The sequence below is a fragment of the Pezoporus flaviventris genome, unplaced genomic scaffold (assembly GCF_033815535.1).
Source record: "Pezoporus flaviventris isolate CSIRO_AGI_PZ_B2104156 unplaced genomic scaffold, CSIRO_AGI_Pfla_v1 ptg000001l, whole genome shotgun sequence".
Taxonomy (NCBI): Eukaryota; Metazoa; Chordata; class Aves; order Psittaciformes; family Psittacidae; genus Pezoporus; species Pezoporus flaviventris.
In genome coordinates this window covers 40,619,482-40,645,082 of record NW_026892549.1, presented here as the reverse complement: position 1 = coordinate 40,645,082, position 25,601 = coordinate 40,619,482, and the positions used below count along the sequence as shown (strand labels likewise).

Genomic DNA, 25,601 nt, shown 5'->3' with positions numbered 1-25,601 from the left:
TGATCACTCTCAAGGTTTCTGTGTTCTCTGTAACTGACCCTGGAGAGTTGCTCCATTGGGATTGCTGTTGGTGCAAACCTTTGAGCAAGAGCAGGCAGGGCTGGCTGTAAGGCAGTGGCTCTCAAGCTGAGAGCAGCAGCAGTCTCCTTAATTTTCTGTTCTATTGTTGATCATCCATGAGAGGAAATACAAAACACTATGAAAACTATATACTGTTTGCTCTTCATCATGGCAACTTGCCTCTGTTCCAGTTTAATGCCCATTTTCCAGGGCATTTCCAACTAACTGGTAACAAGCAGACCTCTGTATTGCTGAGCCCAATAGACACTGTCTAAGAAATTATGTTCAGTGACTGCACATACCTTTTGGTTCCTGGTAAAGACATGCTGAAATGTTTTCTATTTTTCACTAGTAAATAGGACCTACAGGAAAAGAAGTATTCTCATTTTGTATTTTGACTTTTGATTGAGGAAAACTAAAGAAGTAAAGGTGTATACATATTTTAAGATTGATTCCCCTCTTTTAATCTTGATATTAATTATAATGAAATCCACGTGCAAATTGCAGAAAGTGCTTGGTAGATGCTTTTTATGATACACTGTCTCATATTCTGTAGTGATTTTTAATTCTCAACTACAGTAGACATACAGAAAAGCAGAAAAAACGTTGGCTGTTACAAAGTTTTGTTTGAGCTTTTTAAACTGAGTGATTAGCAGAAATAATGACCCTGTCAGCCTTAATCACATTAAAATGTGGTTAACATCATTTAATTTTTTCCACTTAATATGCGAAAATTTCCAGTAGATTTGCAGTGAAGGCCATTGAAATTCCATTAGAACAAGAATAAAAATTTCAGGCATCATTTATTCAGAGAGGGAATAAAGGTCTCGACTGAAAACTGCTGAATCTTTCTATTAGGGAAACTATGAATCATTGCATTGAGCAGTACCTTCAGCTTCTATAGTACTGAAGCTGGGTTGCTTCTGAATGAATGGAATGCATTTGTAGTGTGGTGCTTTTCTGAAAATTGAACCATATAAATTTTGCACCAATTCAGTAAGTGCTTTCTCCATAGAGAATTATTATGTAGCATTTTATAACTGCTATAGAGCTGGGAAAATACTTCTAGTTTAGGCATCTCATCACTCTGAAGTTTGAGACTTTGCATTATTTTCATTAAGACATTAAATATTGACTGTTCTATATGTAATGCGTAGTTGTGTTTTCTTGGTGATAAATAGCAACATGAGCAGCTACGTCTAGAAAATTAAGTCATATTAAGTCTCCTGCATTCTTGGCATTTATTGTTGCATGCTCCACAGGTATGTACCAGAAGTACAGCATGCAATAACTATGTGAATGCGCTAGAGAAACTATCAGCTGCATCTTTGTCTGAGAGAAGTTTCTCTTTCTAAGAAAGATGTTGTGTTTGTCTGATCTATTTCTGTTCCCTTTTTTTGTCCTTTGCCTGTGTAAAGAAAAAATATCATCTAGTAAGTGGAGACACTAGAAATACAATTCTATGTTCTGTGCTTTTCTAGACTCTAGCAAAGGACTTCTACTGAATATTTCTTTGAAACAGTTATTACACTATGTATCTGATAAGATATAATACCTTTATTGAATTATTTTTTGTCTCTGGTACTTAAGTAACTATACAGTGAATTAGGTTTTTTAATTTTTGAGTTTTATACTGCATTTTGTTTCTGAGCCTATTTCATTTCAGCCTGTTACATAATTACTTTGTTGTGTTTCTAGTGGGAAGCATCAATAAAATGCATTAGATCTTTTGCACAACACAAATTTTAAGATTGCAGTATTTGTATGATTTATTTTTTAAACAAAGTGTAAGAAGATGCAGTGGTAAATCTGTAATGTAGTGCTAAATATTGTGAGATACACAGCAGCTAAAGAATTTTTCTTTGAAATAGCTGCTACTAAACTTAGGAAATGAGGAAACCTAACCGGAATTTGGAAGTGCCTCTGATCCAAATGTGTCTGCCTCTGTATGTTGAAGAACGAATGAAACTGAATAGGAAGTGGGTGCCTGGGCAGGACCAGGTTGTGTTAACCCTGCAAGTGAGGTAAAAGGAAGTAAGAATGTGGGAGTGACCAAAAGCCAAGGCAGGAGGGAGGTGTGAATTGAATCACAAGGTAGGGGGTTTGCATTTGGAAGCATCTTGCTAAAAAGCTGTTGGACCAGGATGGAAAGCTTTGAGGACTGGAGAATGACATTGGGAAAAGAAACCAGACTGAGCAGAATGCAAAGAACTTGTTGGATGGGATGGGAAAGTGGCCGTATTTTAGGAAGAAGGGTCAGAAGAGACTCTACTCACTAGATTTTTCTCCTTACAAAGCATGGCATGAAATGCAGAGATACCATGTCTTTTTGTTTCTCTGCTCTTAGCAAGTATCTGTTGCTTCTTATAACAGAACACCTTATGTCTTCCCAGCTTCTTGTCTGTTAAAGAGTGGATATTCACTGTAGATCTATTAGCTGAAAGCTAGGTTTCTGTAATGGGTATGTATTTGAGTACATTCAGTTTAGAATTTGTTTATTGATTGCTTTTTTTTGGGGGGGGGGGAATCAGAAATTATGCACAGCTATATTAAGTATCTTAATGTTGTAATAGGAAACACTTTGAAGTCAGAAAATGTCACAATGAAGGTTGACAATGCATTTCAGAATCCGTGTCCTGCCCCAAAAGGTTATCTGCTCATGGCTGTACCAGATGGCTCCCTTTCCCTTACAGCCAAACTTGTCTCACTCCATGCAAAGTCCAGGGTAGCTCTTGAAGGTGCAGTGTAGGGTCGGATAGAAAAGAACACTTCTGATGACGGGATTCCCTTCCTCTGGAGCAATTCTTGATACTGATGTGGAACTGGAGGAGGACAAGGGATGGCTTTATGTTAAAGGCATTGTACATGCCTGGAGATTTGGTGATTTTAGTTCTGTCTCTTAAATTTCTGTTTGTGATGCCCAGTAAGAAAATTCCATTAAAATTTTCATACCATTTTTAAGTTAACCATGTTTTTAATTTTCTTCATTTGACCAATTAGGATATTGAAGTCCAGTGTTCTCATTAGTGCTGTTTTAAAAATGTGTACCTTGCCCAAATTTTGAAGTGACTTACTGCCAAGCTGTGGTACAAGTACTGTAGCTTTGCCCATGGGTGGTACTGGTACATGCTATTATGGGCTACTTCTTACCTTTATTTCATTGATTACATTTTATTTTGGAAGAGCAAAACTCATGGAGTTTTCCCAAAGGTTGAGTTCTGAAGTCTAGTTTTTCAAGAGCTTGAGTCTTGTTTCCTTACAACGGTGATTCCCTGTTTGCATGCATCCTTTAAAAAGCACTGAGTAGTGCCCTTAACAGCAGGTAGCATATTTTGTGTATTGGGAGAACTTTTTACATAATGGTCAATCTGCCAGTCTGTTGCTGCTGGTCAGCTGGCTAGCTCCAGCCAAGTGGAATATATGGTGTTTTGAGTTCTTCATGCCTTTTGCCAGTGGAGGCATTGGTTTTTACGAAAAATACAGAAACTTGATTTGTATGAATTTGTGACCTCTTTGTCCCCCTTTTGCATTTCTGTATAGCCTTTATGTCCTTCTGAATTCACAAAGTGCAGTGCTTCCTTGTAACTATATGGTAATCCCTAAATTACTGTAATCCCTTGTCTGCATTCATTACAGAGACAGTTATTGTTGGTAGCTACACTGTATAATGACTTTCATAAATAAATTAATTTTTTTTTTTTTAACAGTAGCTGATTGGTTTGTACTGGGAGGCTGTTCACAGCACCTTGCTGCTGTCTTGGCTTGAAAATAGTCCGCTTATTCCCAGCCTATGTTTTTCCCTGGCTGTCTTATTTCATTGGTGGTTCTAGTAGCTTTGTCGTGTAGATTAAATGGTATATTATCTGATTGGTGTTTACCTCCAGTACTTATTTAAAGCAGGCATTATCAGTTTTCTCCCTGTATCTGTCATTTACATGAGGTTCTCATTCCTCTGATAATCTTAGACCTGTTCTGAATTTAGCTGACCACAGCTGTGCATAGTATTCCACATGCTTTAAGAATACCTTATATGCAGATGTATTGCATCCTATGAAATTAAGGGAGGCATTTCCAGTAGTATCTGTAGTTTACATTTGTCTTGGTGCATTGTCTTGGTGGCTTACAGTTGCCTTGAAGAATACTAACCCATAGTGATCCCCTTCTCTGTCACTTCCAATTGGTTGTAATGATGGTGATTTTCCTTGAGGAAGATGTCTTCTGCTCTTGCATTGAACGTAAACTTTGCATGCAAGTAATACTTGTGTCAAGGTCATTAATTTATCTAAACAAGATCAATTGTAAGTTTGATCCTTGTGAAACTTGAGTAGTGATCTCTTTAAATACCAGTTCCTTCTCCTGTTATTCCCTCATATTCTGTCATGTTCTCCGTGCATTTCTCAGTACACAGTCTGTACAAATCTACTTCCCTCTCTTCTCTAGCTAAATAAGTAGTTTGACACAGTACACTATCAAATACTTTATAGACGTATTTCTCCTGCATAGAAAATCATGTCATATCAATGAGAGAATAAATTTATCAAGCCATGCTTTATTTTTTCCTTTAAACCAAATTACTCGTGTTTACCAAAGTTATTTTCTGTGATCATTTCTTCTTTGATGGTGTCATTGCTCAAACAAAGTAAAAATAAAGTGGTACTGTATCTGTTGATTAAATAATTCTTTGGTGGAGGAATGGATAGACTATCTTGTCTCAGAATAACTGCCCACTATGATTTGTTAGTATTTTTCCTTTGGCTGGGTCTGCTTTTAACCATATATTACTTACTAGGGCTTTTGCCTGTTGAGCAGACCTTTTCCAAACTTAATTCTATGGCACTTCTAAAATAGAAGAAGAATCCATTTGAGCATAGGAATGGTGCTTTTCGTTGGTTACTTAAACTTTCCTTACAATTCATGTGCTAGAAGAGTGTGAGTGCTTTAAGCAAATAAGGTGTTTCTAATGGTAAGAAAACATCTGGATGTAACTTGAATAATTCACATTTTCACTATTGCTTTGGGTGTATGTATTGTTTGAGTCTTCTGTTGCATGATTGGGTGAAATGTTTTCTATTGCTGTTTTGGGTAGAAAGGATGAATATACAGAAAGTAGGAAGGCTGTTAGAAGTCTAGATTTTTTTTTCTTTTTTTACTTGGACACTAATTAATGTTTGAAGTGAATTTTTTATGACGATGCACATTTATGTCTTAGTTTTTTTTCTTTTTCAGAGTAACTGTAGATCAGACCATGTCCTTTATAGTATATCCTGTGCATATTTGAACTACTTTGAAAAGTGAAATGATGTGATGTTTAGCTAGAGAAATGTCAAAAACAATGCATTTATATGATATGAAAGATTTGCAAGTGTAAGCTAGCAATTGATAGTAATATTATAATTAGCTCTTTATACAGCCTGTTTTTTATTCATGAACATTTTCATTTATGTTGACAACTATCATGTATGCCACCGCACATGCAGCCTGTTCTTTACTCAGAAGACACTGAACATGAATTTGTAAGTTTTGGGGCTCGCGTTCTGACTTTCCATTGAAAGATGGTTTCTAGTCCAAGTCATAAAAATTAAAGTAGATTGCATTTTAGCTTTGTTTTTTTGATCCCATTGTTGTTCCTGCTAGGGTTTGTAAGGGTAAAACATACCAGGGAGCACTTCAAGGTGAAACTTCTTTTTAGTCAAATGATTTTTTTTTTTTAGCTACTAAAATTCCTGGGGCCATTGAGAATATTGTAATTCCAAAATGTATAAGAAAATGAAGATTAGTTAGGTAAACCAGTGGTTTTATAATAAACCGAATACTCTTATTCTGTGGGTGAGTCTGTACAAAACTTTTATTTGCAAACACAAAACTAAAATTTATTTCTGACAGAAATTTACTTTGTCATTCCATTTCAGCCATAAAAATCTTTGAATCTAACAGATCCTTTACATTCTGTCAGATAAATTGAGTGTAATTTCAGACGCTGATCCAGATACTTATTCCTGCTTCTGAAAAAGAAACACCAAAGTGTTCCCTTGGGACAAGTGTGTTTTAGTAGATGATTCAGATACAGTTGTTTTTTGTTTGGTTTTCTTTTATTTCACCATAGTTAACAGACTGTGTCTGTAGAATTGAACATTTTTGTGACAGCTTTTCACATTAGTGAAGTGCATTTCATACAAGGTATCTCTGCACACTGTGAAAATCTCTAACTCATTTAGTGTTTTTCTTGGACATGGACATGTTCATATGACAGTACAGAATATGCTGTTGTATTTGTTAGCATTTTGGGGAAGTGTATCGGCAGGAGGTAAGACTGAAGCACACTACATAGTTTTATGTAAGCATCATAGGCATGTAAGGTAAGGGTTAGTTTCTGAAGCAGCCTATGAAAAAGGGAGAGGCAAGATGCTTTAGAAAAGTGAGAGCAGAAGCCCTAATTTAAGTGGACTCCCCCCAGAAGAGCCTCCTGCTTCATTAACTGTACAGGGAGCAGAGCAAGATTAGGTATCTAAATCAGGCATATAAATCTAAACCATTCAACTAAATAACTCTTTCATTGTTACACTGAGAGCTTGGGCGATGGTCTTTCTCTGGATAAATATCAAAGTTAATTTCTAATTTATTGAGTAGCATATTCCAGCCTCATAGCAAGTTTGGTCTTTGCCTCATTAAAATACCCGTAACTTAGCCCAGTATCACCAGCTTTTTTGATTCTTATTATTAGTCTCATTAAAGTAGTTTCTTAAAATGTCACTCATAGTGTCACGTCATCACAAAATGTTAGTACTTGGTAATGATTCAAGGGGGCAGGGGAAATAAATAGTGTTTATTATTTTAAATCTAATGCTGTTATTGTAGTAATATTTGACTCTTGCAATTTTAATACTTAACACAGATTTTAACAACTAATGGAGGAAGAGCAGTCGTGAAATCTGTGGTCTGGAGAGGCTCCGCAATTAAGATCATACAGACTAATTCTGGAGAAGCAAAAGAAGTGTTTCTTATAATGCGTGAGCAGGAGAGGATGTTTCATTAAGAGAACTGGGGAAGACTATTCTGACCCAGTTTGCTTAGGTTTCATGAAGTTGTTGTGTGACATTGGCAAAAGCCAGAATAAACACGTTGTAGTCTGGATTTGTGTTACTCATTGCAGGATTTTTAGCACTAGTAGAATATATTCCAAATTACTCTTTATAGTGTCTTATTTCAAGTGTTAGTATATATTTATTTCATTACACAAGTGATTTACATTGGTCACTTTTTTTGCAGGGAGTATGGCCTTGTATTTGCTTGTGTACACACAGTGCATAGAAGAATCTAAGAATATAAATTTTAAATGGTGCTGTCCACCGTGCATTTAATGTAAAGCTTCCCATGTTAGGGCATCACTTTTTAAAAAATCAAATATTCTATGTATACATGGTTTATTATTTTTTTATTACATATTTGAGACTTTGCTATAATAGTATTGATACTAATTGTCCCACTTCTTTTGTTCAGGATCCTTAAGAATACAGTTTTCCATGTGATATAGGAAGCCCTGTTAAGAGACAAAAGTTAAAGTTCTCATGCCATAATGTAAATCTGACTATGGAACGAGAATTTTTCCTGCAGTAGTATCTCAGTAATAATAATTTTGCACATAAGACTTGTGATTGAGATTTGTTCCTTCTGGTGTATTTTATGAATGAGCATTTGTTAAACTGTTTTTAGATAACCTTGCAAAACACTGCATTTTATAAATGATGGCGCAGAAATCAACAAGATGTGACTTTCCCAAGGCTTCTTTTTGTCCAAAGTGCAAGTGCTGCAAGGGGAGCCTGTTATGCCTATAACTGTGAAATGTAATGTGCACGATTTGTTGCAGTCTGCATTGTTATGCAGTTTCATCAGCAGTTCAGTCTTGACTGTGTTTGATCCTTGCTGACAGCAACAGCCATGTTGTTTTTTTTTTTTGTCTCTCTTTTGACTTAAGGCAGAATTAATTTTCACAATTGGCAGACCAAGGAGGACTGGAGACTGTAAGCCTTTCACATACCAGCAGGTGCTACAGCAGCAGTGTAGTACCATTTTCATTATTGTTTGAGTCATAATTGGTTTTGATCACTGTAATGGGGAGCATAGTTTGGGTAAAGGGATGTTACTGAAGTCTTGAAAACTAGATCAGAAACAAATGTTTTAAAAATGGACTTCAAGATCTTTCTTCTTTGTAAATGATGCTTCTTACAAATGTTTAAAATAGGGTTACCATGACTGACCTTTGGTTAGATGGTATTTGCTATATAATTTGTTAAAAAAAAATCTTTTCGTACTGGAGCTGTGTATCGATAAGCAGAAAAACTCATTCTGACTTAGTTTGCCTCTTTCTCTCTGTCTTTCTACCATCTTGATATTTTTGAATCCAACTTGGTTGTAGGTCATCAACATGATTTTTCTTTTATGCATGCTTAATTTCTCTTAGTTATAGAAGTATTTTGTCCATTAACTACTGTCTGTACTTGATTTACAGGTAATATCATGTTCGGGGGGTTTATTTCTTTCACAGTTCCAACATTGCAAACCCAAACAGCGAAACGAGTTTCATATCAGTTAAGCCAAATCTTCATCTGAAGTATGTTCAAAAAGTAGTCAGTAGTATAAAGTTGTAAGTCAAGTATAGTGTACTTATGTGTGTTTGTCATACCATTAAACAGCACATATCTCCCGGTGGCTTTCTAGACTAGAAAAACTGAGAACTGTATCATACTACCATATTACCTTAGACAATTTGTTAACAGACTTGTATCTGGAGGGTATGAATTTTTGGAATATTGCCTTGATTTTTATTTTTTTTTTCTTTCCCTGTCACCTAATATTGTTTTCTGCCTATTTTCAAGTGAACTCATATAGGACTATTTTTTGCTCAGGAGTCCTGTCATATACAAGTATTCTCCAATAATAAACACCAAAATTCCTGATTGAGCTTGGCTTCCTGGCATTGCTGGTTTTTAGTTGGTAGCCTAATTTAAGGCACTCCTGTTATTAACAGTCTTCACCTGGTCCTGCAGCACCCTTCCTTCAGTTACATTAGCACAATCACTTGTAAGGATACGTGGGAAAACGAATCAGGCCACCTTAAAAGAAGGATGGAAAGGGGAGGTATGACAGAAATACTCCTTCCCAAAACTGCTCTTTGCCAGATTATTTTTGTTGGTGAACACCTTGAATATGCCTGCAGGAAGTGCTGGTCGCTGCTTCCGTATGCAGTTGGTAGCAGAAAAGTAAGTGTAACATCTGGATGGATAAGGAATGGGATGAGAAGCTCATGTCCGGATTATGAAAATACTTAGAATCTGGGATACAATATGAACTAAATTAGTAGGTGCAATACTGATCACCCCATCTAACAAATAATGTTGCAGATTTAGGGGGGATTTAAGATAATGGCCATGGTAACGATCAAGGCCCTAGAAAAGCTTGCTTTGACACACATGAGGCAGAGAGCCTAGGATTACTTACATTTCAAAGGAGAATGTTAAAGAAAATTATAAACCCATCTATAATAAATGACAAATGACAGTGTTGATCAGGAACTTCTATTCTTCTTTTGATAAGTTATCAGTTGAAATTGTAATGAAGTTAAGAAGTGTGAACTCCAGATCTGGTAGAATTAAATACTTGATATACCTATTCTGTTGTAAGATTTCTGAAATCATGACATGTGTCACAAGTCCCTGAAAATGTTGTGTGTCGTGGTTTAAGCCCAGCTGGTAACTCAGAACCACGCAGCTGCTCGCTCACTCCCCCCCTCCCCCCTTCCTCCCCCCTCTCCCGGAGGGATGGGGAGGAGAATCAAAAGAATGAAACTCCCATGGGTAGAGATAAGAGCAGTCCAGTAACTAAGGTGTAACACAAACCACTTCTGCTACCACCAGTAGTAATAATAATGATAAGGGAAATAACAAGGGAAGAGAATACAACTGCTCACTACCTGCAGACCAATACCCAGCCCGACCCGAGCAGTGGTTGAGCCTTTCCAGGTAACTGTCCCCAGTTTATATACTGGGCGTGATGTGCTGTGGTATGGAATACCTCTTTGGTCAGTTTGGGTCAGGTGCCATGTCTCTGCTTCCTCCCAGCTTCCCGTCCTCCCTGGCAGAGCATGAGACTCAGAAAGTCCTTGGTCAGAGTAAACATTACTGAGCAACAGCTAAAAACATCGGTGTTATCAGCGCTGTTCCCAGGCTGAAAGTCAAAACCACAGCACTGCGCCAGCTACTAAGAAAGAAAAATGAACGCTACTGCTGAACCCAGGACATTGTGGTAAAGAATTTTAAGGCCTATTATGCTGCATGTTTCAAGGCTCAAGTAAATCTTGTGCTGGGAGCTGAGGGCATCTAACACATGAGAATACGGTTCTTCATGTTGTTTTTTTGTAAGGTTTATCTGAATGCAGTGACATTGGACTCTAGGAAGGTATTGAAGAACTTAACACATTTAGGGTACCAAGGATAAATGAAGTTCTGAGTTCCTAAAACTCTTGTTCTGAGGGGCTATGAGAAGGCTCCTGACCAGGGAGCAGCCTAGCGTGTGGAGGCAGTAGTTTTGTTGTGAAATGTTACTAGAAAGTATTTGCAGGTGAGGGGTGGAGGTTAGGAAAGAGCCAATCTTAAGGATTCCTGCATTCCTCCTGGCCATCTGGGAACAGGGAATAAAAAAAAATGAGCTTGTAAATGTCACTGATGATTTGAAATGAGATTGCCTTGGTCAGTAAAAGGTACTCCCAAACCACCTGTACATTTGTTGTCTTCATAAGCAGCAAACTGTCATGGTGGGGAAGCAAGTACCTTTATATTCTTTAATGTTTTCCTCTTTAGTCTTCCTTTCTGTTTGTGTAGTGAAAGAAGAAAGGGATACCCTAAAAAAGGCAGGTAGCAATAAAGAGAGTGTCTTAATCTGTTAGGGTATCACCTGTGCTTTCTGTTTCCTGTTCTTAAGTTTTGACACTGACATTTTTTGGGTATACTTTGGTTTCATAATTTTTACCATTCCGTTCTCCCTTGATTATATAGATTTGGAATTAGTGAGGGTGTGAATGTTTCCTATTTATATAAAACTACATATTCATATATATATGTACAGAACTGAGGACAGTGTGATCTGATCTTTGTGGAGTCTGTGCATGCTAACAGAACAGAAGGGAAAGACCTGTGTCATGCAGTATTGGTGCTTAGGTAAATTAAATCTTCCTCTTCCATCCCACCAAATCAACTAAACCTAATGGTATTCATAGTAGAATGTTTTGGGACATGGCAAAACCCAATAATTGTTGTCTAATTCATCATCATTTTAGATAACTTGTGAATAATGGGTGAGGCTTCAAAAGACAAGAGAAAGCTACAAAGAGGAAAGAAGAAACAAAACATTTGGAGTCGATGAATTTTCCTTTAATTTCAAAAAAAATATTGGAAAAATTCAACTGTTTTTAATCACCGAGAAGCAACCCAGTTGTCTTCACAAATTTGTTTTGGCTGTATATTACTTGTCTGAATTGTCAGATGACTCTTACTATTTTGCGATAAATTTAATGGTCTTGCATGTAGTGAAAAAAAGTGCTTTACTACATATTGGTATTTTTATTAAGCCTTTAAAGGTTTCAGTGCCTTACAACAATCTCATAAACAAGAAAGAAAAATTGGCTAGATGGAACCTACTGGCAGTTGAGTGTGCAAGACTGGTTAGAAGATAATACACAGAGCATAGTTATCAATGGTTCACTTTCCAAATGGAAGAATATCTCATTACGAGATCTGCAGAAGCGGCTTCTAGTTGAATACTGTTATGTATTTCCATTAATGAGCTGGATGGTGAGCATTCTTGTTAAATCTGTAGATGACCCCAAAAACTAGGTGATGTCCAGGTATGTATAGAACAAAATTGAAATTTAAGAGCATCTCAAGAAATGGAAAATATCATTAGGGAAAAAAAGAGCTAGGGTGCAACTTCTAAGAAGGATTTTATGTAGAAATAATAAACTATGCAAATACAGTATTACAAATAGTAAGTGTAGCAGGGTCATACAGTAAGTTATAAATTGAACATGAGATAATTTTGCTGTCACAAGGGAAGAAAAAAAAGCAAATAGTATATTGAGTTTTATGAACAGGATAATCACCTGAAAAATGTGTGAGTTAATTCTCTAACTATTTTTAATGCTTGAAAGATATTGTTATTGAGAGCTTCCAGGAACTTTTAGACCAGTTGGAGAGATTCCAGAAGAAGGTTCAAAGTTTGGAAGTAATACTTGGCTTACAAGGAAAGCTCAAAATAAAAAAAAAACCAAAACCTCAGGTTTTGCTGCTGTATAGAAATAGGGAGTGTGTGTTCCGAGACTAATGCATTTAAATTAAAATAAAGGTGGCTTAGGCTACGCATATGGAAAACTTCTCAATAGTGGGGAACAAAGCACTAAACAGATTGCATTTAGAAGGTTTGAAAAATCCGGGATTGCCCAAAAATGCCATCAGGAAGAGCCTGTTGGAATTGCTAGGTCCTCTTGTTCTCACTCCTATCTGTAGGTCTTTTTTTTTAGTCTTTTGTATATTTTGATCACTTAACTTGATCTTATCTCATTACCTGCATTTGTTTCTTTCCTTCTTTCATTGCTGTCTGGTATTCTCTTCTCCCCTGCCATGTTGGTTTGTTTCTGCTGGTTTCCACTCATAGTTAGGTGTAGAACAGAAAAACAGTTGTTTCCTTTCCATGAGTTAGATGGTTGGGTTTTTTTTTTTTTGTCTTGCTTGTACAAAAGCATTCTCTCTCAAGAGTAACCTTTCTTCTTAGGGGTCAGTTTTTCAGATCATCTTGTCTTGCAGGTGTCCACTGAGCTTACGTTCTCTCTGCAGTTTCTCTCTTCCATCGCTACTTCTGATTTCCATCTGAACTCTGTCTCTTGCTCCCAGCTGGATCTCTCATGTGAAACTCTGTCAAATATCGATTTGTAGTTAATGTACATTCTGCAGCTGTTGTACCTCTTTATTTCAGTTGTCTGCAGGTTTTTGTTTCTTCTGCCTCCGGAACAATCCCCATTTTAAAGTGAAGGCATTCCCTTCTACACAACTCCCCTTTCTTATGCTCTTTGCTTATTGACTTTCTTAGTGAATGCCCTCATTTTCAAACCTTTCTCCAAGTTCTGTTCTACATCCTGATCAAAGTATCAGGAGCTAACTCTGGTAGTGGTCCTGGTCCTTCACACTTGAAGTCATTGGCTTCTTCCATTTACTTTTTCCTTGTCAGGCTGATGCAGAGTTAAAAATTGGAATGCCCTGAAATGATAGTTTTGTCAAATTTTGGAATCTTGTAGTGGCAAGAAAACATCTTGGTCTTCATAGCTTTTTTTTGAGTTAGCAGTAGATATGCTGACATGCATTTGTCTTTCCGTATGTCCTCATGAGCCGACGGTAACAGTGTTAGGTGCAGGTGAGCACCTTAATTTCTCTTGGCTATTTTCCATGGTTATAATTTTGAGTGCTGCCTTTGCATGCAAGTTGTTCACATCTGGTTTTGTTCCTGTCTGTTTTATTCTTGTGTCAAGTTTTTACACAGTTGTCTTTTTGAGTTTTCAGTTCAGTTTTTACTTTTTATTTTTGCCATCTCAAAATGAATGATTGTCTTACTGTCTCTTGCGTATATATATATATATTTTTCTTTTAAGAAGGGTATTTTGTCCATTTTTTGGCAAATAGAATAAAATTTCAGTTCAGGAGCCCTCTGTTGCTGTTGACACACTCCTCTCCACCAAGCCACCTGGAGGAAAGAACCAAGCCACCCTGATAGGGGAAGGCTGTTGGATGTCCAGAAGTGCTCCAAGAGATCCCTCACTATTGTTACTGAGTAGTATTAGAATAAGCCTTTCTTCTTTTTGCTTTATGTTTTATAAACAATTTAGTTTTAACTCTCCTAATAATGTCAGTCTTAGAAACCTGACGAAGAAAGAGGATATTTTAAATTGTTTTTAGTATGTACACTGTTTTCAGATAGTTCCCAGTTTACTTGCACTATTACTTGATTGATTATTAGCCAGACATTTTTGCTTTGGAGAAAATGTCGTTTAGAAATATATCATTATTTATATTTGAGTATTTACTTTTTTGTTTGTTTTCTTTATTTTGATGACTATTATGGGAATTCCTTGGTACTTTTTAGTAATGCCTGTGACACTGAAAGTCACAAAAGTGAAAGACACGGGCAGAGAACCTGACTGTCTGTACAGAGTGGGATGCAGTACCTTATTTTTTTAGTCAGGCTGTAGCAGGTCTGATGTCAGTCACTTCAGAGACCTTTAGACCTCAGTGCTCATTTATTGCTAAAATGTACCAGCTCTGCTCCTGCATTATGAAGATCATCTGTCAACACTTTGAGATATTCTCCTTTGTTATTAAGCTTGTGATGCTCTACACTGTCAGGTTTTTTGCCAATTATAGTTAAGGTACAATGGTGTATTCACTGGATCAAAGTCTCACACTGGCGGTAGAGGAATGATTTGTAAGTCTTTATTCATCTGAATCGTACAATAGAATACCTGAGGAATGCAAATAATCTCTCTAAGGACTCAATAGAAAAGCTGTTAAAATGACAGTCTAAGACTATTATTATTCTGAATTGGTGTTTTAGCCAAAGTAATTATTTCTTATCTTGTTGTTCCACAATAGTTCTTAGTTTGTTAGTTAGGATGACCATATTTACCAAACAGAATTTGAATCCAAATTTTGACATTACCTTTATGCTGATTTCACTTTTCAGATTTGTGTGTTTCATTCTCTCGTTCACTTGGTACGTTATTTAATTAGTCCAGAGACCAATGTTAGATACTTTTCTTTTAAAAATACAAATAAAAATGATGTATGCACAGATGTTGAAGTACACTTATGAATAGCAGATCCATTTCTAGACACGTTTTCTGTAAAAGGTTCATGTTTTTAAGCGCTGAACTTTGATGTCCTGTCTGTTAGCCAAAATCAATTATTTAACTACAAGTGCTGGGTTTAGAAGTGCTGTTAATGTCACATTCAGAAACGCACCTTAATTGTGATTTTTTTAGTTCAGATGTTTCTGAAGGCAGTAGTGTTTCAGTATCAGTCCTGGATACCAGACTATATTTTCACTGGGTGACGGCAGGACAAAAAGATTAGTATAATGAGGATTGAAAACCACTGATGGGGTATTTACATAAGTAAATGATAGAAGACCAGCCTTATATAACAGACGTGTGAAAACTGTTGAGTGAACTTTTATATTCTTTGTCCCATCTAAAACCCTACTCAGTGGGCCATGCACTTAATCTCATAATAGCTCTGATCCCCTGCTATTTTCTTTGACAAATGTGTGTTGATGAACTTGTGGTTCAGTTCATTTTTTCCTGAAGTGACATTTGCATTGGTTATTTAAAGGTTTGCAGGCCACAGTTTCAAAGCACTTTAGTATAATAGCAGTTAAAACCTTAGTCTAAATCTTGGAGATTAGCAGGAATAAGAAAAAGAACTCAGCAAGCATAAAATCCTGCGCTGTATGGTGGGTGCTTCAGGTCTGAAACATCTACAGCACCCAAAGTACTGTATTTTGTCCTTCGAGTCTTAGTGTACAGGAAGTATTCCCATGCCTCGTGTTTTCTTGCTGAGCATACAGACTTGTCATTCTTGCCATTCACACCTGTTCAGAAATAGTGCCTTATAAATAACTTTGAACTCCTTACAGGTAATTTATGAATGTCTCAAATTTAAAGTAAATATTACTTGCAGTCATGAATGTGATGCCTGTGTTTAAAGATTGTTTAAACATCAGCTATTGCTGCAAAAATTTTCTTGATTCTAATAGGATATTGAACATTGAAAAACTTAACACCTTACATCTGCAGCTCTAAATTTGTAGTTTCATTCAACTAAAAAAATGTATTAGCTGTACAGCGGACTATTACTGATGCTGCCAATTATTGAAGATGAAAAGAAATTGGAAACGTTATTCTTTATTTAAAAGAATAATAATAGTACAATATCTAGAAGCTTTGTCCTAGGGAGAGTAGAAAAGTGGGAGAAACAAGTAGAAACACAGCTCTGTATCCATTAGCTATGGTGTTCTCCAAGATCAATAGCCAAAAAAAGCAGGGTGCAGCTTGCTCTCTAGGAGTTTACAGAGTCTGGTGTTCTCTTCTGTCTGCTACTATCAGCTGCCCTGGCCACTGAGATGCTTAGCTTGGGGGGGGAGGAGGTCAGAGGGAAAATTGAAGACACCCCAGCTTTACTGCATTTGATAAATATCACTCTTGGAAATCTCAGAAAAATGTACATCCACAGATCTACAAAGTTTTATTCAGTTAACATTTTAGATAGCAAGTATTTCACCTCTACCAAAAACCTGGTTATGTCTCAAATTATGCCTGTTTCTGATAGATTAAATGCCAAACAGAAACCAAGAAACAGTGAAATGTTAATGGAGTACACCTGAAGCAATTGCTGCCTGTTAATGCCTTGACCTTGGAAAGCAATACACAAAAAGATGGCATCATAAATCCGTGCAATTCTTATGAATATGTATGTGCTACTTGATAATAATGAATGTGGTACAGCCATGCATGCACTACAAGATAATATTGTGCCCTTTGTTGTCTACAGGTTGATAAAAATTAAAGAGTGGGTGGACAAGCACGACCCGGGTGCTTTGGTCATTCCTTTTAGTGGGGCCTTGGAACTCAAGTTGCAAGATATGAGTGCTGAGGAGAAACAGAAGTATCTGGAAGAGAACATGACACAAAGGTTAATTAGCATTCATTTTCCCTACACTTTATTATCAACTATTTCCTTGCAGTAATTTAATTGCTTGCGCTGATAGAATAATAAATGACAGAGTAATTACCATTATAAAGAGAGAATCTTCTCCTTTCTTTACCATGAGACAGAGTGAAAAGATTTATTTTAAATTAAGTTTTTAACTGTCATCTGTCATCTCTGTACAGTGTTTTAATTATAACATAGGTATTAGTTATGTATATTTTTGAGAAGGAATGATCACCAAAACTGTTTCGTCATCCATGGGGAATAGGGACGGTGGAGAAAATGTTGCCATATTTTTTCTGAAGAACTATAATAAATTGTTTCAATATTGAATTTCAGTCAAACAGTTATGCTTTCATGACCTGGAGTCCTGAAAATCGCATGAAACCAGAAGTGCTGCTGGATAGTGATTTAAATTTATCCCATATTTCTGTAGTGTGCAGAATAAACAACGCAAAATGCATTCTTCATGATTCTGCAGTAAAAAAGTAGTTTTTCTGAAGAGAGTTCAAAGAAAAAAGCTACTGCGATTATTGCTGTGTTTAAAAGTAGACCCTGTGTCTTCAAAATATTTGTTGTCTTTCCATGTAAATTGATTACTTGGGGCATTTGGCTGTTTTATGTGTATATGTTGAATGAATTGGATTCTTTTTTTTTCCTCTCAGTGCTTTAGCAAAGATCATTAAGGCTGGATATGCAGCACTCCAACTAGAATACTTTTTCACTGCAGGCCCAGATGAAGTGCGTGCATGGACCATCAGGGTAAGATTCATACTTATTCATCAGCTATATCCAGTTCCACACTATTGAATTCAGATTGATATCACTGACTTTGAAGTTTGTCATGGTGGCAGTTAGCTAGTCATTACAGATGAGGTTTTTGTCCAGGATAACTTTAATTATTTGTGAGCTGCTGAACAGTGAAAGTGGAGGTGCATTGATTGAGGCAGGTAACAATTGATTCTGCCTATTACATAGTCTGAATTTCTTCATCCTGTAGAATCTGTCTACCCTCCTCCTGTGGTCAGAGATAAGACGTACCAGTATTGTGCTTGCTTAATCTGTGTGACTGGGTTTGTCTGCAGTGAAATTGATGTTGCTTTTCATTCTGTATTCACTAAGTTTGTTTGGGTTGCGGATGGTTCATTCCTCCTTTGCTTTGCTCGGATTACATTTTCAGCAATAAAAGCAATATAACATCATTATATTCCTCATGGATACACAGTTGGGTTCAAAAGCCTAAAATCAGTGTGCAGTAATTCAGGTCTTTTACTGACTTTAATATTTAGACCTAGTTTATTTTGGTAGTTTTATATGCTTATCCAGGAACTTAGGTAATGCCTAAAATTTATATCATGTATTTTAAATATTGATGTAGAGTGATTATAGCCATAGAGATTGACTAATTTATTCCCAGAGGACAGTAAGAGCTGAGCTGTAGTGGTTTGCCTTTGAATGTAAATTGTTATAAAATAAAGATTAGTACTGAAAAATATTTTGAAATGCACATAGTTACAAAATCTATCTTAAAAATGACACAAGTGTTAACTTTTGGAGGTGCAAATCTGTTCACTGAGCTTTTATTTTTTGCATCAGTGTATTTAGTGCTGTGCAGTGAATTTCAGTGCTGTATTTAATTTCATTCAATGGAATTAATTTGTTTTCATTAACATAATTTCCAGTAAATTTATATTTTTATTAATACTGCTACAGATGTTTATGTATATGTTTTAGCATGTTAAACTTATTTTCCTAAAAGCAGGTTTATTTTTTTAGCCTTTTAATCTCATCCTCTTTTACGTGACTGCTAGCTGAAGTCCCTGCAATAGCTACAGAATAATATAAAAGCAGAAGTTCTGTTGTTCTGATTCTTGCCATAGTTTTTAAAAGCACATTCTGAAACTCCACTGTATTCAGTAGGAGAAATGCTTGCTCTTTATTAGAAAATCTGAAAGCTGGTTTATCTTAAGACTGATTGTAAGTATCTTTGATTTAATGTGCAAAGATATTTAGTCAGGTAAGCATCAGTGAGTAGCCATATTAACCCAATACATCTTTTATTGTAAAAACTGTGCTTTACAGTGTCAGACTCCTTAGCACTTTAACATGCTTTATTAAGCAGCCTTTAGGTCACCATTATTTCTCAAATTTCCCTCCATGGTTGTATGTGCACAGAATGTATGTCCCTGTAATTTAAAGCGTGCAGTGATAATGCATTCTTCTCTATTGCAGAAACTTAAATTGTCTTATAATAGTTGCCAGTGATTTTTAATTTTTTGTGATCTGGTTGTTGAAATTTTGGTAGGAACAGTCATTTTGTTCTATATTAGTCTTACTAAAATTATTCTGAAATAAAAATAAGCTGACATGTAGAGCTTGAGATCCATAAATCATTTTTGATTACAAATGTGGTTTGCCAGTGAATGTTATCATTTAATTGAAATTATTTGGATGTAAGTAAAAGACTTGAGTAATTCAGAATTTTAAGTTATTTAAAAATCTTTATTTTCCTCACTTTCTGTGTGGAGAGGTAGGGATCGAAGTGAATACCACAGTAAAACACAATCATAGCTTCTAAAATCAATACTGCTGTTGATATCTATTAGGAAAAACAAAGCTGTCCTTCTTTAATACCAGTTGGTTCATCTGAGACAAAGGCACCTATCTGTATATCCTAATATAGAGGATGACCTAGCTGTATGCGTGACGTTTTTACTGATAGGAAACAAAGTTTCAGCAGATCCTGAAAGCCTATCAAAAAGGAGAAACCTCTTTCCTGCAATCAGTCTTCTTAAATGCAATTAATTTTCTTCGGGTCTTTCCTTTGACAGAAAGGGACGAAGGCTCCTCAGGCAGCAGGGAAGATTCACACAGATTTTGAAAAGGGATTCATTATGGCTGAAGTAATGAAATACGAAGATTTTAAAGAAGGGGGTTCAGAAGCTGCTGTCAAGGTGAGCTCCCCATCTTTTTCTTCTCCCTTCCTCCATATGTGCCATTTTCCCCTTTCAAGTCTATTTTTCACTGGGAAGAAGTTCTTGATGCGAAGTGAATTTTAGCAGCCCCTCTAGCAATAGGCCAAAATCTGTTTTCATCTTTTGCTTGAGAAAGAGTTCAGATGCTCCAGCTTACTGAATGGGAATGCAGCCATTCCAGTATTCAAGATATGACAATTTATGGACTAAATATCAACAATAAGACCAAATGCCATGTTATTTTCTTTCTTCTGTTTACACGTTAGTAGTCAGAATTTAATACGCTTTAAAATCAACTTGGTTTTGAAAAATCAATATTTTAACCTGAGAGAGCAGATTTTCAAATCACCTCTAAAAACAAAATGCAGAAAGAAACAGAAAATCTCTTTCTTCAGATAATGTGTCATCTTGTTTTGGGTTTGCAGTGAAAGTATTGTAAATGTCAGGTGCAAATGGTTAATACAATCTTATATTATAAAAAATATACCTTTCCCCTCCAGGGTTAGTGGATTGCACTCCTAGGCTCTGATAGGCATAATTAGAATCTTTAAATTTACCCTTTCAGTATTTAATTCAGTTGCCCTTTGATGTCTTATTCAAAAATGCCATGCCTTGCATTGATTGTTCAGGGTGCCAGTAATAGTTGTGTGTAGTCCACAAAAAGATATTACAGTAGATGAAGTTTCCTAACTACCATCTACTGAATAGGCAGTGCAGATATTTAATGAAAAACTTTTTTCTTCAGCTCACGATTCTTTGTAGCGACACTTCTATTAAGAAGAATTTTATCTGCTTTCTCAACACTAGAGGGCAGAGACTGATTGGGTGCCCAAAGTTGTGCCCTTACAGCTGACAAATTACATCTGATTTGAAGTTACTAAATATGAAATGAACTTGTACATGGCAAATAAATGCTGTAAGAAAAACTATTCTTCTCTGCATTGCTATCACATTATTTCCACTGTCTTTAAGCAGAGAAGGTTGCCTTTATTTCATGCACATTTGATTTCTCATTTAGCAGTTTTGATATCTTAAGATCTGTATTTTATAGAATTGCAATTACAAAGCACATTAGTTTGATTTAATCAGTTGCAGTATTTGAAGGTTTCAACACACTATAATATGTTAAAGAATGTAAAAGATCCAGCTTTATTGTTTGCTATTTGATAGCTTGAAAGGTATGCAAAACTATGATTTCAAATTCAGCTTATTCTCAGTGGTATCACTAAGGAAGATCATACTGAGCAGCGGGACTTTAATAGGTTTGTTTGAACCCCAGGAAGTGAGGGGAAAAAAATCCCAGTATAATTGGTTCATTGCAGCATGTGAACTGCCTTATGAAAAGGGAAGTAGAGTTGTAGTTGTAAAGTGAAACCACAGCTATAAATATATCTAATATTCTGCAGTCAGAGACCACTTTACATAACCAAGGTTCAAATTCTGCCAGCGACAGTTTTTGATGCTCAAATCCGAGTGTTTTCTCTGAGAAGCTGTATCAGTTAATACCTATTAAAATATTCTGCATTTTGCATGCATATTTTGTTGCTTTTCACAATGTGAGATTCTAAACATCAAGCTTCCGTGTTCAAATTATATTTAATGATTAATATTTTATTGTTTTGAAGTATCTGCAAAGGAAGCACATTTGCATTTGTTACTCAGTTTTTAGATCAATGTTAGAAAAAAACCCTTGCTCTTAGAAAAATGTGTTATATCGCGCTAGTTTTCTCTAATTTGCATTTAATACAATGTTTCATGCCATACACAATACTAATTACTTCTATATTGCTGGTAAATTTCAAAATTAAATTTGGGAGCTTTCAGGAGTCAACCGGAATAACAGTGGTAATGGCAGTGGCTTGCTTTGTATGTTATCAAGTTGATCGATTTTTAAGTTTGATTTTGTGTGTGTTTAACACCAGTACAGCATAACTAATTTAATGCCAGTGCTGTGAACTATACACTGAATAGCTCTGTGTGGGCTTTGTAGTCTACAGGGATATCACATTATTAGCAATCATATCTGCTTAGGCAAAGCTGGCTTCTACAGATGGCTGCTTTCAAGTGCAAATGAACTGGTTAGACGTGTCTTGTTTAATACATACTCAAGATTCACAAATGGGTATTGATTTTTTCAACCAGTGTTTCTGATAGCAATGGAAATGGATTAAATGGTCTCTAGAGAATTTAAAGGAACCCTGTCACTTTTAATTAACTGTAAACTGGTAACAGAAATACATAAACTTGCATTGGTGTGTCAAAATGTATTTAATGAAAGAAGTCCGTGCCACTTTGACCGCGTGCCATAGTGTGCTAAAAAAATGCACATTGTTACTTTGTGGAGTTCAGTTTTTTTCCACAAATATTTCCAAGTAGTAAGTGTATTCGACTGTAAAATATCTCTGTACCTGTGCCTGCAGCTTACGCTTGCAGATGATTTTTACAGCACCGTTTTATTAGTGTTTATGCCATCAATTAGTCTAATTACTCTTGACTTTGAGCATTATTAGGATCTTCAAAGGAAAGAACTAGTAAGTCTACTTGGAAGTAAAGCTTTCATAGTCTGAACAGATTTTGGGGGGGAGGGAATATAAAACCACTTTCAATGTACTATTTATTATTCACCAATAGTGTCATATCAGATAAGATCAATTACTATTGCACTGCGTGTTTATTGTCAAGGCTGTTTTATCTACAGTTTTCTGTAGGCTGGCATCACTGGTGACGACATTTAAATAAGGAATGACAGCAACAAGGTTATTGAGCCTCTAAATTTTTAGACAGCAATATGGAGAAATACGTTTACAGAGCAGGATTTGTGAAAGAAAGGTGTCTAAGTTAACTATGTACCATTAATCTGATCTGTTCTACTGCAACTAAGGTCATTAGTTAACAGCTTTCCTGTAATGGGATCTTAGCATGCCACCACTGTGATAGTGTCATTGAGAATAATGGCACAGTGAGGTCTTGCATGGAAGCACTTTCTCCTGCAAGAGCAAACTTCAAAACAGGAATCATTATTGAACTAAAGCAGAAGCTCTCAACTTTTCCATATTGTGGATCACGTTTCAAGATAAATGCTTCTGCAGACCACCTCCCACCCAGTCTGTCAGTCCTAACGCTGCAGCTTCTCTGTAGCCTCTGTAAATACTAGGTTTAATTACAATGAGATAGAGACAGAAAAATAGAACAATAAATTCTAATGCAGAGAGTAGTGATTTTTAATGGATTCCTTGCCTGTTTTCTGCCCTCAAATACAGCATTTTTGTAACAAATTTCCTTCTCATGTCTTAGGTCTATATGCCTTCTCCTGTATCCTGGTTTTGCAGCTTATCTGCTCTTATATCTCTTCTTCTGAAGCGCATTTCTTCTAAAGGAAATCTCTGACAGAAAAACTGAGCCTGTATTTTGTGCTCCTGTCTTTCATTAGCTGGGCACAAGCAGACAAGAGCCCCACTTGAAGCACAAGACATGTATGGCTGTGACTCTTGCATAAGTGTTCCCATCTTTCACTTTGACAGCGCTCACTTGTCCAGCCTCTCAGAAGTGGTTCATAGCCAGTTTGACAGCCATGTAGCCATGATGCAGACTGCTGCCAATCGCCCTTTCCAGCAAAACTGTCTTAGATTCCTGCTGTCAGTGTTTGCCATCTGCAGTTTTTTTAGATGAAGAAAAAGCCTGAAAGCTTGGGGATAAGGGGGGGGGGGGGGGGGGGAGAAAAGAGTTTTTAGTGTCCTTTATCTTAAGACTTGCCAGGGTTTACAGATTTACCACTATATATTGCAGATGGTATTTAAGCATCACTGATTAAGCGGGGGTTAAATTATTTTGTATCTACTTTATATGTATATAAAAGCAAATTATGTCAAACCGAGAAGTATTGTGGCTGTCAAAATCTGAAACTGAAGTAGTACCAGTTCTGTGCCAAAATATATTTAAATAATTACAATTTGAAAATGCTATAAAATATCTAATGAAATAACCCATTTTCCTTTTGTCTGTTCTATGTACAGGCTGCTGGAAAATACAGACAACAAGGCAGAAATTACATAGTGGAGGATGGAGATATTATCTTCTTTAAATTTAATACACCTCAACAACCCAAGAAGAAATGAAAATCAGATGTTGTTCATTGCTCAGAAACAAACTGTGTTGCTTCAAAAAGCACATAAATTTTTATTTAGGATGGAATATCTGGAAACAAAAAAATACGGTTTCTACCTAGGGAACCTCCCCTCCCCCCCCAGTGAAATTATCCTTGTTTGTTTTGAATTAAAATATGGCACCTCCAGCGAACATGCAAGTTCACTAAATGTGAACAGCTTTGCATTTCAAACGATTAAGACCCTACTCCAAATTGTAGAAGCTTTTCAGGAACCATATTACTCTCATGATACTTCATTAATCTCCATCATGTATGCCAAGCCTGACACGTTTGACAGTGAGGACAATGTGGCTTGCTCCTTTTTGAATCTACAGATAATGCATGTTTTACAGTACTCCAGATGTCTACACTCAATAAAACATTTGACAAAACCAGCCTTGGTGTGTTTGGGGATGTCTGTATTGACTGACTGTGGTGTGCTGAATGCGATACGGCACCTGGTGGATGCTGATTACAGAATTTTAAGACGTGTATGATACAGTAACTGGCAGCGTGGGGCAGCTGCAATTGTGTCTCAAAAGTGAGTCTTTCATGGGAATCGGAAGATTAGGATGCCAGTGATTTGTCTCAAAAAAGTTAATGAATTTGTAGATGGACATTCACTGAAAGATGATAGCAACGATAATAAGAATGATGCAGCGTAAATGATTTTCACTGGAGAGAGGAAATATATGTAGAAGAAGCATTTTGTCCTTGAGACTGAAGCTTTTTTGTTCAAATCATTTTGAAAAAGTATTTAACTCTTGCCTTGAAATTATTAAATTGTGGAGGCCGGAGCAGCAGTGCCTGATGTTGTGTGTTGTCCTCTCAGGTCTGGTTTTCAGGCCAGCACGGGGTGATACAGTGTTGTGAAGGAAGAGGTCACGCTGGCCTGGATAGGTAAGTTCTTCAGCTGAAATAAGGTTGCAGCTGTAAGTACTTTTTTACCCTTGTAACCATGAGGGAGAGCTAGTCTCTTTGTGCAACACAGAAAAATGAGTTGTTGGCAAAAGGAAAACCAAGCTTGTACTTTCAAGGCCAGGTATAGAATTGCCCTTGCTTGTAGGATGTTTAAAGTATTTAAAGCAGCCTGGCTTTTTCTGAAGTGCCTCTGGTTTCAGCTACAGACTAAGTGGGATCAGGGCTGGGAGAGATGTTGATGTTACCTGTGGCTCATTGGTGATGCCAGACCTCTCACGTTGCTGTGATAAATTTGCTTGCTACAAACTTTGTAAATGACAACTTATCGGTGGCTGACCTTCCCTCTGCACTTAAGATACTGAGAGCGCTGGTGATCTCCTCCTCCGAGGCTTCCCTGGAGATGCTGCCTTTGAGCTTCGTTGCTCATTTCTGAAAGAGTAAGACATGGGTCAGCCAGAGCCACAAGGCTCATTGTTGAAAAGTTGGCATCCTGCCTTTAATTGCACTGAGGAGAAAGAGGGAGGGCAGATGACTTCAACGTGCAGTTGTTGATTTCGTTTTAAAGTGCGTCTCCTTTTTGCAGGGTGGCAGGAAGGGGGGGGGGGGAGAATACTGCAAAGCAGGCAAGCTAGGGCTTCAGATGGTTTGGAACCCTTGGAATTCTCTTTTATACCGTCTCCCTGGTGCGGATAGTATTTG

The 25,601-nt window shown here is 36.6% G+C and overlaps 1 protein-coding gene across 1 annotated transcript in view; it reads left to right on the top strand.

The window, feature by feature from the left end:
- Nucleotides 1–24,376, top strand: part of OLA1 (Obg like ATPase 1) — a 136,676-nt gene extending 112,300 nt beyond the window's left edge. Inside the window, exons 8-11 of the mRNA XM_061453953.1 lie at nucleotides 16,704–16,844; nucleotides 17,528–17,624; nucleotides 19,694–19,816; nucleotides 23,851–24,376. Coding sequence (XP_061309937.1) covers nucleotides 16,704–16,844; nucleotides 17,528–17,624; nucleotides 19,694–19,816; nucleotides 23,851–23,952 — 463 coding nt within the window. The 3' untranslated portion in view covers nucleotides 23,953–24,376. The remainder of the gene's footprint in view (nucleotides 1–16,703; nucleotides 16,845–17,527; nucleotides 17,625–19,693; nucleotides 19,817–23,850) is intronic.
- Nucleotides 24,377–25,601: the final 1,225 nt, after the last annotated feature.